The sequence below is a fragment of the Amblyomma americanum genome, chromosome 8 (genome assembly GCF_052857255.1).
Source record: "Amblyomma americanum isolate KBUSLIRL-KWMA chromosome 8, ASM5285725v1, whole genome shotgun sequence".
Taxonomy (NCBI): domain Eukaryota; kingdom Metazoa; phylum Arthropoda; class Arachnida; order Ixodida; family Ixodidae; genus Amblyomma; species Amblyomma americanum.
Window position 1 is genome coordinate 85,443,490 of NC_135504.1, and position 13,575 is coordinate 85,457,064.

A 13,575-nucleotide genomic window follows, 5' to 3' on the forward strand; every position below is an offset into this window, starting at 1 on the left:
GCTGGTCAGACATAGATTTTATAGAATTAAATATAATACAATCATCTGCAAGCAGCTTTACGGGCACAGAGGGTTCGAGAGCTTCTGTGAGGTCGTTTATATAGATATAGAAGAGTAATGAGCCCAAAACAGATTCCTGAGGCACACATGAGTAAACCTCTAATAATCGAGAGGTTGCTCCATCGATGTCAAAAAACTGGTTTTGTTTTGATAAATATTGTCTCTAAGTGATGACTGCAGTTCGAAGAGCAGAAAGGCTGCGAAAATGGTGTCTCGGCGGCTCGTAGCAACAAGCGTGCTCGTCGAAAAGAATGCATGCCGCTGTCGGCCTTGCTCAATTTAAAGCTGATAGCGAAGTTTTGAGATAAAGCGTGCAAAGTTACTAGAACATTATGAAACAATGTAGAATCAGCTCTGCCTGGATGCGATCAATAGAGATAAATCTGGACGCGTCTTGCATCGCAAACAAAGCGATAAAGCGGCGTGCCTGCAGCTTTGAAGAATGAACAAACACCGCAAAGATTCACGGCCTAACTCCCCTCTTAAAGAAGTATCGACCCGATGCATTAAAACAAATAATGCGACTAGCAAGAAATAAAACGATCGTGCGAAAATAAACACAAAGTGTGGAAACACAGCTTCCTTTAGCGCGCGTAATAGGGCTTTAGACGGACGACATGTACAACTTGTGGTCGTACACAGCGCCGCTGGAAGTTCAGCCATTGCGTCCGGGATGACTTCACAATCCAGTTCACCTAGCCGACGAAGAACCTCGTACGGGCCGAAATAGCGGCGCAAAAGCTTGTCACTCAATCCACGGTGGCGAATGGCCGTCCAAACCCAGACTTGGTCTCCTGACTTGCGTCTTCGTATAGGCTGTAGCGTCTGGCGTCGGTCCGCTGCTGGTCTTTGATCCTTAATCGGGCAAGTTTTCGGGCTTCTGCGCGTTTAAGGTACGCGGCGGCGTCTACGTTATCTTCTCCGGCAACGTTGGGCAGCACGGCGTCTTGCGTGGCCGTGGCCTCCCTGTCATGGACTAGCCTAAACTTCGTCATCTGGGTGGTCACCTGCACTGCTGTGTTGTAGGCGCAGACGACGTAAAACAGGATGACGTCCCAGGTCTTGTATTCGGCATCGACATACATGGTGAGCATATCGGCGATGGTTTTGTTTAGGCGCTCGGTCAGCCCGTTGGTCTGCGGATGGCGTGAAGTTGTCTTCGGGTGGCTGGTTTGGCTGTAACGCAGGATGGCTTGCCTTAGTTTCGTCGTGAATGGTGTTCCTCTGTCCATGATGGGCACATCAGGGGCGCCGTCTGGCAGAAGAATGCACTCCACGAAAAACTTGGCGACTTCTGCTACTGTTCGGTTCGGTAGGGCTTTTGTCTCTGCGTAGCGGGTCAAGTAGTCGGTCGCTACGATGATCCACTTATTTCTAGACATTGAGTTTGGAAAAGGGCCAAGAAAGTCCATGCCGATCTGCTGAAAGGACTTTGAGGGGGGTTCAATGGGGTTCAGAAACCCAGCTGGTCGGGTGGGAGGGGTCTCTCGTCGCTGACAATCTCGGCAGGTTTTCACATAATGTGCGACATCGGCAGACAGTCGGAGCCAGTAATACTTGTCTTGAATGCGGCGGATGGTGCGGGAAAACCCGAGATGTTCAGCTGTCGGCTCGTCGTTTAAAGCCTGTGGAACTTTCTCGCTGAGACAGGAAAGTACAACAAGGGGTAGGCTGTTTTGTTCTCTGCGAAGTTCTTCATGGGGACATCATTGCGTACACAGAAGGAAATCACTTTTCGCTTGAATGAGGCGGGGGGGGGGGGGGATGAAGAAACCTTGCCTTCCAGGTACTCGATGAGGCGTTTAAGGTATGGGTTCGAGCCTTGCTGCTGTGCAAAAGAGCTGGGGCTGATGGGTCCCAGGAAAGCATCCTCATCGTCCTCAGACGGCAGTGCATCTACAGGGTCTCGTGAGAGGCAATCGGCGTCAGAGTACTTGCGCCAGGACTTGTAAACGACGGAGGCATCAAACTCCTGGAGGTGCAGACTCCATCGAGCGAGGCGGCCAGAGGGGACCTTCTAATTGGCAAGCCAGCACAGCGCGTGGTGATCGCTGACTACCTTGAACTGTCGTGCGTACAGGCAGGGTCGGAATTTCGGCGTAGCCTAGACGATGGCAAGACACTCCTTCATAGTTGCCGAATAGCTAGCCTCGGCCTAGGAAAGGGAACGGCCAGCGCATGCGATGACTTTCGCAAGCTTGTCGCTTTTTTAAGAAGGGCGGCGCCATGGCCCGCGCTGATCACGTCGGTAAGAACTTCAGTATCGGTGTTTTCATCAACATTCGCGGGGATCGGTGGGTACTGTAAACGACGCTGAAGTTCCTTGAACGCTTGTGCTTGCGGCGCTACCCATTTAAATGGCACTTCTGCCTTCGTCTGTTGGGTCAGGAATTCGGCGATGCGCGAAAAGGTTTTGAGGAATCGTCACAACATGGGTACAGTCCGAGGAATCTTCGCATTGCTTTCTTATCGACCGGCAATGGAAACTATGCAATAGCAGCTTTTTTTTTTGCGAGTCTGGGCGTACTCCCTCTTTGCTAATGATTTGGCCTAGAAAAAGAAGCACTTCATAGGCAAAGTGGCACTTCTCTGCTTTCAAGGTTAGGCCTGACGACTTGATGACGTCTAGTACTGTTCGAAGTCTTTTGAGGTGCTCTTAAAAGTCCGAGGCGAAGACAACGACTTCATCTAAATATACCAGACAAATTTGCCACTTCAGGCCTGCCAGCACTATCTCCTTTACTCGCTGAAACGTCGCTGGTGCGGAACGCAGACCTAATGGCATCACGTTGAACTCAAAGAGGCCATCCAGAGTGATGAATGCGGCCTTCTCGCGATCTCTTTCATCTACCTCAATTTGCCAGTAGCCTCTTCTGAGGTCCATCCATGAGAAATACTTGGCGTTTCAGAGCCAGTCCAGTGTGTCGTCTATGCGGGCAGAGGGTAGACGTCCTTCCTTGTTATGTTATTCAAGCGGCGGTAATCAACGCTGAATCGAAGGGCACCGTCTTTTTCACTTGAACAACTGGTGCCGCCCATGGGCTGTTTGAAGGTTGGATGAGATCATCGCGAAGCATTTCTTCCGCTTGGTCCCGCATGGCTTCTCGTTCTCGCGGCGACACACGGTAGGGGCTTAGACGGAGAGGTCGGGCGTGCTGGTCGGTTATAATGCGATGCTTGGCAATTGGCGTTTGTCTGGCCATTGGCGGTGACGAAAAACACTCGCTGTTGCTTTGAAGCAGATTGCGGATCTGGTATTGTCTGATCCGGGGCAGGGCTGTTCTGATGTCGAATGTAGGCGAGTTCTCTCGATCAAGCGAATCATCTGCGGATGGGTCGGAGAGAGCGAAGGAGTCTCGTACGTCGGATATTTCGTCGAAGAAAGCAATCGTTGTTCCTTTGTTAATGTGCCGGTATTGTTCACTCAAGTTAGTCAGCAGTACTTTGGCCTGGCCGTTGCACAAATGTGCGATGCCACTTGCGATACTGATTCCTGGGTTTAGAAGCAACTGCATGTTCTCCTCGATGATTGCTTCAGCGTTAATGGCTTTCGTGGCGCGCCTACGGTCAAGATAACGCTTGAAAAGGGTGAGACGCTCACTTCTTCCTCCAGGACACTCAGGGAAACGTGATTTTCCAGAGTTCTCATCGAAGGGATGGCCTCGTCAGTCGAAAGCGTGATCAGCTTGGATCGTAGGTCGATGATCGCCTGATGCTCATTAAGGAAATCTATGTCCAAGGTCACTTCGCGGGAACATTGCCATAGCACAACGAAAGTCGCAGGATAGATGTGTCCTTTGACAGTCACTCGCGCTGTGCATCGTCCTGATGGCGTAATGAGCTGACCTCCTGCGGTGTGATTTTGTGGGTGATTTCGTGGGCTGACCCAAGCGGTCGTGACTTTCCTCAGCTGCGCATGAATGTTCCGTTCATCACGCAGTCACCAGCTCCTGTGTCGACTAGAGCGGTGAATTTCCGGCCGTCGATAACTACTTCTAAGTCTGACGTCCTGGCTCTTGCGTCGCACGTCGTCCTGAGCATCAGGTCACGGCTTCGTCGAGTATAGGAATCGTGGGTAGAACGTGTCGTCGAGGCTTTTTTCGGTATCGGCGTCGTTCTGAACGCGGTTCGCGTCGTGGTGGAGGTTGTCATTGTGTGGGGCGTCGGCGTGTCGAGGGTGGCGTCTTCGTGTGGCATGGTTGTCGGAGGATCTTCGGTATTTCGCTCGTGAGCAACCTCACCTCCAGAGGTTACTGTCCAGTTTCCCCTACGTGGGCTGGGAGACTTTCTTCGTACCGCCACTGCGTAGCTGCGGCGTGGTGACGCAAAGCGCGAGGCTGACGGCGATGGTGAGCGCGAAAGGCGGTTCGACGAGTACTCATCGCGACACAGGTACTCGTCGATTTCCTGCGGACGTTGGCCGAAGCGTGATCGTGGTGCGTCAACGGCAAATCCACGAAGAGCGATACGTCGGTACGGGCGGTCACGAAGAATATGGCCAGCCTCATCGCAATGGAAGCACAACGGTCGGTTGTCGGAAGTCCTCTAGGTGTCGCATTTCCTGGGGCTTGTGCGTGGTGCGTAGGCTGGGCGGACGCGGGCAGGGAAGCGGCGTTCTGGAACAAGTGGCTCGTCTCGGAGAGGACGTAGGGGGTGTCGTTGGTTATGCGGAGTGCATACTGCAGCGGCGTAAGTCATGCTCTGGGGTTCTGTGGTTGCCGGGGTGCCATGTGCCAGTTTCCCTTTTTCTAGAACCACATCCATGAGGGTCGCTGCTTGGGGCTGTGCGGAGGATGGCAGTAAACGACTTAGCTCCTCGCGGATGATTTCGGGGATGACTTCCCGCAAGTTGTCGCTGGTGGTGGTGGTGTCAGGACGGATTGCACAGACAGAAGGGCGGTTGTACTGCCGAGCCCGGACGTCGAGGATCTTCTCAATCGTGCAGGCATCTTACATGAATCTCTGGACTGTTTTGGCGGCTGGCGGACGAGGCTGGCAAAGAGTTGTTCTCTTACGCCGCGCAATGAAACTGAATTTTCATTTATTCTGTCATCTCGCGGTCGGCGCGTCGAAAGATGCGCTTCATCTCTTCGAAGTAACGGCGCACGGGGTCGTTCGGAAGCTGGATTTCGGGACTCGAAGAGTCGTTCGGCTCTTTCCTCACGACATTGGTGAATACCTTCAAAAGTTCCTTCTTGAATAGCTCCCATGTCGTTAGGGACAACTCGTGGTTTTCGTACCACGTACGTGCTGAGCCCTTCAGTGAGAAAAATACGTGTCAAATTTTTTCCGCATCATCCCACTTATTGAATGATGCCATGCGCTCAAACTGGTCCAACCATTCTTCGGGATCTTCCCTGGGGACCCACGGTTGTTGCAGTATGATAGCTGTCGGCATCTTTGACGACGTTGTGGTGCTCGTAGCAGCGTCGTTTCGTTGTCGGGTGCTGTTCGGCGGGGTCTCGAACTCAGTCTTCTCTCCCTGAAGACGTCTGCTGGCTCGGTTAACTGCTGGCTCGTCCTCCGGTGCAAAGCGCGGAGGGCTGGTGTCACGACTTGGAAGGCTACCCAGCACCTCCACCATATGTCAGAAAGCGGTGACTGCAGTCCGGAGAGTCGAAATGCTGCGAAAATGGTGTTGGAGGAAAAACGCTCAGGCGCCCGTGCGCTGTGCGATGTCAGTGCACGTTAAAGATCCCCAGGTGGTCGAAATTATTCCGGAGCCCTCCACTACGGCACCTCTCTCTTCCTTTCTTCTTTCACTCTCTCCTTTACCCTTCCCTTACGGCGCGGTTCAGGTGTCCATCGATATATGAGACAGATACTGCGCCATTTCCTTTCCCCCCAAAACCAATTATTATTATTATTAAAATGGTGTATAAACAAAAGTATTTATTTGGGCTGACTTTAGCCCACAATGGACTGAATCACCCGGCGGTGGCGTAGCAACAAGTGTGCTTGGCGATCGTCGAGCAGAATGTCCGTCGCTGTAGGCCGTGCTCAATTTAAGGCTGATAGCGAACTTCGAAGATATAGCGTGCAAAGTTACTAGAACATTCTGGAACAATGTAGAACCAGGTCTGCCTGGATGCGATCAATCGAGATAAATCTGGTCGCGTCTTGCATGGAAAACAAAGCGATAAACCTGCGTGCCGGCAGCTTTGAAGAGTAAACAAACACTGCAAAGATTCGCGGCAATATGGTGTGACCCAATTGATTATTTGATCCGCAATGGCTAATATTTTTATTTTTGTTGCTTGTTTATAAAGAGGGACTCAATCAAAAGCTTTGAAATGTGAAAAATTATGTTGACCGGATCACCACAATCAAGCAGTTTGGCTAGTTCAACTATAGTGACCACTAGCTGTTGTGATATTAGGTGAGTACGTATTCTAGCACTTTGCAGGAGGTGGAAATAAGAGAAACAGGGCGGTAATTACCAAGCTGCAGTCGGCTGCCACTTTTAAAAACCGAAACAATGCGGGAAAGTTTTAATTCTTTTGGTACTGTACACGATTCAAAAGACTTATTATATATTATTATGAAAAATTTGGCCAGCAATTCTGCGTACATTTTAAGAAAGGTAGTTGGAATATTATCGGAGCCGGGGGTTTCGTAGGGGTCCAGCCACAGGAGCGGTTCTACTATTCCTTCTATGCTAATAGTAACACTTGTTTTGAGACTGTTCAGATAACAATCGGTGAATGTTGTATTAGATTTAGTAAACACGCTTTTGAATTAAGAATTAGAACTTCAGCTATCTCCTTTTTATCTGTAATGGCAGATTCAATGGCAATAATCTTGTCAAGTTTTCTAGTTTCTTTGTTTGAGAGAAACTGGCAAAATTTACTGGGATTTTCTGTCACGAAACGATCAAGCGTCTAACCATCGAAGCCAGGTCGAAAGCCTGAGTCGTAGCTGAACGTTAGCCTTACTAAAAAAACGCCTGCCGCCGTCTGGAAGACGTTGAAGTAACGAGCGTTAGCTGTTTGGTTTACTAGTTGAATAAAGCGATGAAAAACGCGCCGCTCGTCTCGAGAAACAGAATGTAATACTCTTTGAAACGGGGTGGATTGCCACCATGCTGGGCTACGCGTGCACGCACGCCGCCTAGCGGAACAATCGCCGCCTAGCGTCATAGAGAAATTACAATGTACGTCTACCCATTGTCGAGTTGCACCCCCTCAAGATACGTCCAAAACGGAATTTGCTTCGTTTGGGGGGTGAAGGTGGGCTTAGCATTCGGCTTGCGGTGCGATATGGTAACCCTTCAATTAGTAATTGCATGTATACAATGTTTACCAATTATTTAATTGTGGTTTTATTTTTATACCACGACCCATAGGCTTTTATTTGCCTACAAAATTCGGTATACAACTGTCCCCGGATGGGTGCCCTTGCTGTTGGAGTATATATAGCTGAATGAATCTAAATATGAATTGCGGTCCTGTAACTGGAGGGCTTTCCAGCCGTTTTGGGTTATTTTTTGGTGAGGAGGGGAAAGGGATGAGAGAGCGCCCAACGAATTTTATATGGCCGCGATCTTGGGTTCGAGAAACCGAAACTATGTCGCCATTTCCATTCCATTCCAAAAACTTTTATTTCCATCAGAAATGGAGACCCCCTACTCCCTACCTCTGGCGCGCAGGCCTAGGGGAGGGGGCCGGGGCCTCCGCGACTAGATGCAGGCAAAGAGTTGCTGTCTCTTCGCGGCCTCTACCGCCAGATGGATGGCTTTCCTCTGCATGGCGGGGTCCGCGCTTTGCAGAAGGGTCTCCCAGGCTTCTCTACTATTTATTCCTTCATTGACCCCTGGGGAGTGTGTGCATTGCCAGATTATGTGGTCGAGGGTCCCCCTCTCCCCGCATTCCTTACATTTATCAACTATGTCTTCGTCTTTCAGGACGTGTGATGCCCATACCTGATTTATGTAATTTCCTGCTTGTAATCTGGGTCAAGTTGTTGCCTCTCTGTTTCCGAGCTCTTTGTCCGGTGGAGGGACAGTTCTTCGCTGTAATCTGTAGTTTTCTATTATCTCCGTGTATGTCTGTAGTCTCTCGTCGAGCTCCTTGCAATCGGGCGGCTCTGCTCTTGCCCGGAGGTAGAGATCTCGGGCTAAGAGGTGCGCCGCCTCGTTGCCTGGAACTGACGTGTGAGCTGGTGCCCATATGAGGCTAATTTTCGTATCACTTTTCCTTCCAACTAGTATTCGCACCGCTTCTGGTGCTACTCTGCCCCTTCCGTAATTGTAGATGGCTGTTTTGCTGTCGCTTATTATGTAACTTGCCTTGGTGCCTACGCAAGCAAGCGCTATTGCAATTTCTTCCGCTACCTCTGGATTGCGGCTGCGTATTGTTGCTGCCGAGATTGCTTTACCTTGGCCATCTACTACCGAGGCTACTGCTGCTCCCAGTTTTCCGCTCGCCGCATCTGTGTATGCCACTGTCTCGCTGTTTACTTCGCTGAAGCGTTTGACTAGTGCTTCAGCTCTTTTTTCCCTCCTTTCCTTATTGAAGGTGGGATGCATGTTCTTGGGAAGCGGGTCAATCCTCAGCTGTTCCCTCATTTTTTTTGGAATATCCTGTTTCTTTTGCATGCCTCTATCCGTCTGCAGTCCCACCATGCTTAGAATGGCCCTGCCTGTGTACGTTTGGCTGAGTCTTTCCTGCTGGGCGGTCCTTTCTGCTTCGGCTATTTCTTTCTATGTATTATGGATTCCCATTGCTAGGAGTCTTTCGGTGGAGGTGCTTATGGGTATTCCGAGTGCTCGTTTGTAGCATCTCCTGATTATTGAGTCCAATTTATCTCTTTCTGAGGCCCGGATGTTTAGATATGGTGTAGTGTAGCTGAGTCGGCGGATGACGTGTTCGTCCCCTGACGTCATACTCACATAGTTCCACCTCTATCCATCATATTGGACCACGACGTCATCATTGGCACGCGGCAGGTGGTTGTTTCTACAATGCTATTTTAGATGGCGCTACAAGTCTCAATGCGAGATGCGCGGTTTCTAGTTGCAGCCGCAGATGGCGGTTTAATCTCAGGGTGGTAGGAGACCTGACGAAATCTCGAAACGCGTTGAGTAGTTCCTGCAACAGATGGCGCTGTCATGAAGGGTCGTAGCAGACCCCACGAAATCTCGAAACGTGATGAGTAAGAGCTAACGCTCTTCAAAAGCAGGGGGTCACAGTTCTGTATAACGACGTGGTATGCAGCACTTCTTGGTGGAAATCAGCGTCTCGAGTCGCCGCTGTGGGCATTGTTGCTATCTTCTATGCTTTGGCGTTAGCTAAGATTGACGAAAATGACCCTTCAAACATTATTTTTGGCAAGTTCCTTTGATTCTTCACTCTGTCAGCTACTGGAGACTAAAAGACAAAAGCTTCAAAAAGATTTGACTGTGTTCCAGGGCGCCCCTAAGTTAAAGCTGAGGAGAGAGCACCAAGGTGACTTTCTGCCCGGCTTGTACGCAGGTTCGCAAAGACGGCGAGATGTTCCTGGTGGACGGTCGCCCGCTGGACAAATCCAACTGGATGCGCTACGTGAACTGCGCGGCCAGTCCGCAGGAGCAGAACCTGGTGGCCTTCCGGCGTTACGGCAACATCTACTACCGGACACCCAAGGCCGTGGGGGCCGGCGAGGAGCTCCTCGTGTGGTACGGCACAGCGTTCGCTCGGGAACTGGGGCTGCTCGTCAAGCGACGAGGTTCGGGGCCGTCCGCGAAAGGTGAGGGTCTCGTCTTTTCACGCCAGGGACGAGCAGTCGCAATTGAATGGGGTGATCTGCTTTAGATTTTTCATGGAGAGGCTGATGGGACAGTTTGAATTCGTAATGGTCATAAGAAATGCATTACTGCAAAAGACCTGTGTTTAAAGAATAGGGACGTCAAGTAGAAGTTTACGTCAATCGACAAGGAAACTCGTTCAATCACAGAGACCACTGTCACCGGCAACGGAGTTGTTATAATATAAGAAAATGAAAAAAAAAAAAACGAAATACAGCTGTCGGCCTCCATGGCCGATTTCGCAAGCATAATGCGTGCGTCGACACCAAATTCCGGGCGCGGATCCCAGAGGCCACACTATCACTATTCACTTTAGAACAGTGGTAACCCGCTCTTTTCGGTAAAGACGTCATGAGTTTGAATCGATTAGTGGGAAGATTCTTAGGTACAAATTTCTCGGCGACAAATGCGTCTTTATAGGTTGGTAGAGCACCGGACGCGTAATTCGGAGGCTGTGGGTTCGGATTCCATTGATGCCATGTCGTTGTGTTTTTCTTCTGCTTTCTAATAAATTATCTTTTAAATAATTACCCAGTTACTCTTCGGTTGATGAACATCACAAATTAAAAAGATGGTTTATGCTTCTTGGTTTCGGTGACTGTTCGCTTCCGTCACGTCCGTTCTTTACAGTACGCGAATATCGGCGGTGCTCACCGCTGCTTGTTGCTTTCGCAGCGCCTGTCGAGGCATGGCAGAGGAGGCCAAGTGGAGCGTGTGCCACGGAGATAGAAAATTAACTATTACAATTCAGTTCATCAGTTTACTAGTAAAAGCAATACACCAGTTTTCCGGTGTCCGCTTAAAGCCGTATTACTACTTGCCAAACGCCATACTGTTACCTCAAAAAGCCTATTTTTTTATATTAGTCCCAAGCATTCCCGAGAGACCTGGTATATCGCCTGCCAGGAAGAGCGCCCAACAAGGCCTACAATATCGATTAATGCTCTCCTCGTCAGCGTCTCATGGAAGCGCTGGGCAAATGTTTAATAGGTCTGGCAGGTTTCCGGCGTACCCACCTCCACTAGTGGCGTCCCTTCGGCATCCTCACTGGCGTGAACGCTTACTGCCTATGCTTTTCTTCTCAGCTTCCGAAAAATCGAGCCTTGACCCAAGTGCCAGATATGGTAGTAGCTTATAAGAACGTCGAGCAATCATGCAGTTGTCCTTGCTAGTACAGAGGTGCGCTGGTGGTACTCCGCGCAAGCAACTGCACAAGGTGACTGAAGCAAAGCTCCTCAAGCCGTAGCTCGAATGTGACCTCAATTTTGAGACTTATATTCCTGACTCGGGTGTCCAATCTGCTATCTAGATTGAGTCAGTTGAGCGTGCAACCTGCTTTTGAGGCTGGTATTCAAGATCTGCGGTGGGTATGCCCGGCGCTGCAGCTGACGAGAATCCGGCCCCTGGCGCGGCAGTGAGTGTCTCGCCGACCAATCCTTCGTCATATATCGCTTGGAGACAGGACCGGTTCATCGTTCACACCTCGACTTCATTACGACTTACAACGTTTTTCATTTATTTAGCCATCATTCTCTTTCAACCATCATTACAGACCCATTTTATGCCCTCAGGATATAAATATCGATTTGAAAAAAAAAACAATCAAGAAAGCGATGACAATAATTTGACATGGCTGGCGATTAGTGCTGAAACTCTAGTTCGTTCCCGAGCTCTCCACAAATTATCTGCTGTTTCTGGGCACAGAAGACGGAGACAGCGAGGCCAGACCGCAACCGGTCTTCTCCTGCGACACATGCGGCGAGCGCTTTTCCGCGCGAGACCAGTTGGAGAAGCACAGGCGGCGCAAGCACCCGCAGAGGCCAGAGGGAAGGCACCGCTGCGCCCACTGCCCCTATTCCAGCGATAAAAGGTAAGGCGCGATTTGACATCTCGCCTCGTTTTGGTTCTTCTGTGTGAGGTTTTAATTCGGGGATACATATGTTCTCCTTGATTAACCGCGGCTGACACGATTCAGAAGCGGCCGGGCCCAACCCCGTAATCTCGCGCGCTACCGAGCGCACGCCAACCACGGTGGGCCTTGCTCTTTGTGGGAACCAAGGAGCAACACTCTGGCTGACACAAAGAGACATTTATTGCTACAACAATAACGTCAGCTGGCAAACCAAATACGCGAATGGATCGAGGTCGTCCTACTCACCAGCACAGTTACGAGCGAATGTTCGCCCACGCTAGGGCAAGCGAGAAACTCCGAGGTCGCAAGGGACGAGCTGGCGGGTGTTCCCAGCACGAGGCCTCGCTCCGCTAGCGAAGAGCGGAGCGCCGCGCCGAACAGTCGGTGCGCGTTGGGTTCCCGAGACGAAGACCGGGTGCTATGCCCCGCGCGCACGCGCAGCAATCACGCCATCCGTGGCGCTCGTTTCGATGCCACGCCGGCGCCCTTCCTTGTTAGTTAAAGTAACTAAAAATTAGGGAGGAGCCATTCACCAAAGAAGACGAATCCTCACAGTCAATATATAGATACACCTGCGACTTGCGACAAACAGTTATGGTGTTCCGATATTTATATTCAAGAAGAGCAGAAAGAGGTGAGAGAAATAGCTGGGTGTCACAGCAGGATGTAGTTGCATTATTGAAAAAAAAATACTCCCTTTCTTTCTTGTCTCCTTCCGGATGAAGTAGTATCGGTGAGAGATGGATCCGCGGCCCCGTGCGGTGGCATATGCATGCATTGGGCTTCTTAGTTTATCACCTATGCGCAGTCAAATACTGAGGCTGACATGCTCTTCCCTCTTCGTTTCGTTCGCTTCCTGGAAACCCAGAGGACAAGTCACTAACCACGAGCGCACACACACGGGCGAGCGTCCCTTCGTGTGCCAGCTGTGCGGGAAGGGCTTCAAACAGCGGCATCATCTCACCGACCATCTCCTGGTCCACTCGGGGCAGAGGCCGCACGAGTGCCCTGAGTGCGGACAGCGCTTCAGCCAAGTGGCTCACCTGGCTACTCACCGCAGGGTGCAGCACTCTGAGGACGGCCGGGCTGCCTCACACGTGTGTCCCCGCTGCGGGAAGGGGTTCACCCAGAAGGGCAGCCTCACCACGCACCTGGTGACACACACGGGGGAGAGGCCCCACGCCTGCTCACAGTGCGGCACGAGGTTCACGCAACGGACTCACGCCCAAAGGCATGAGAGGGTGGTGCACGGCCGCCAATACCAGCTGCAGTGCCCGCACTGCGTGAAAGGTTTTGTGGACATGGCCCATATGAGAGCCCACGTGCGCGCATGGCACGGCTTCGGTGGCTACAATGAACCGCAGTGCTGAGAGGAGTGAGGGGCTCAGTAAAGGTGGATAGCATGTAAAAGCGACGATGGGAGGTTGTTTGCCAGTCGTCGAGCCGACTTGAAACAAGTGTAAACAATGAAAGGAAAAGCGAAGGCAGTTATATTTAGCGACCGCTCCTTGTGTGCCCTGTCTTCTGTGTTTCTTCACAGAACATTAACATCTGTGAACAATTACACAAACTAGAATTACTTTTAAGGGCAGAAAGACACCACACGAAGAAACGAACTTGACAGTACTGAGCGCTAACTAACAACTCGGTTTTTGTTGACAGATCACTTGTTTTTACACAGCAGCTGCTCGTATTAACAAAGTGAAAGAAAACAATTCACTCCAATCCTCCTCGAGGGATGACGGGATCCAACTTGATCTCATATGTCCGCGTGCGAATTCTTTTCCTTCACTTTGTTGATAAGAGCAGCTGCAATATA

General features: G+C 50.7%; 1 protein-coding gene across 1 annotated transcript in view; it reads left to right on the forward strand.

Annotated features, from left to right (window-relative positions):
- Positions 1 to 13,126, forward strand: part of LOC144102577 (histone-lysine N-methyltransferase PRDM7-like) — a 34,674-nt gene extending 21,548 nt beyond the window's left edge. The window contains exons 7-9 of the mRNA XM_077635813.1: positions 9,534 to 9,786; positions 11,549 to 11,714; positions 12,625 to 13,126. Coding sequence (XP_077491939.1) covers positions 9,534 to 9,786; positions 11,549 to 11,714; positions 12,625 to 13,126 — 921 coding nt within the window. The remainder of the gene's footprint in view (positions 1 to 9,533; positions 9,787 to 11,548; positions 11,715 to 12,624) is intronic.
- The last annotated feature ends 449 nt before the right edge of the window (positions 13,127 to 13,575 follow it).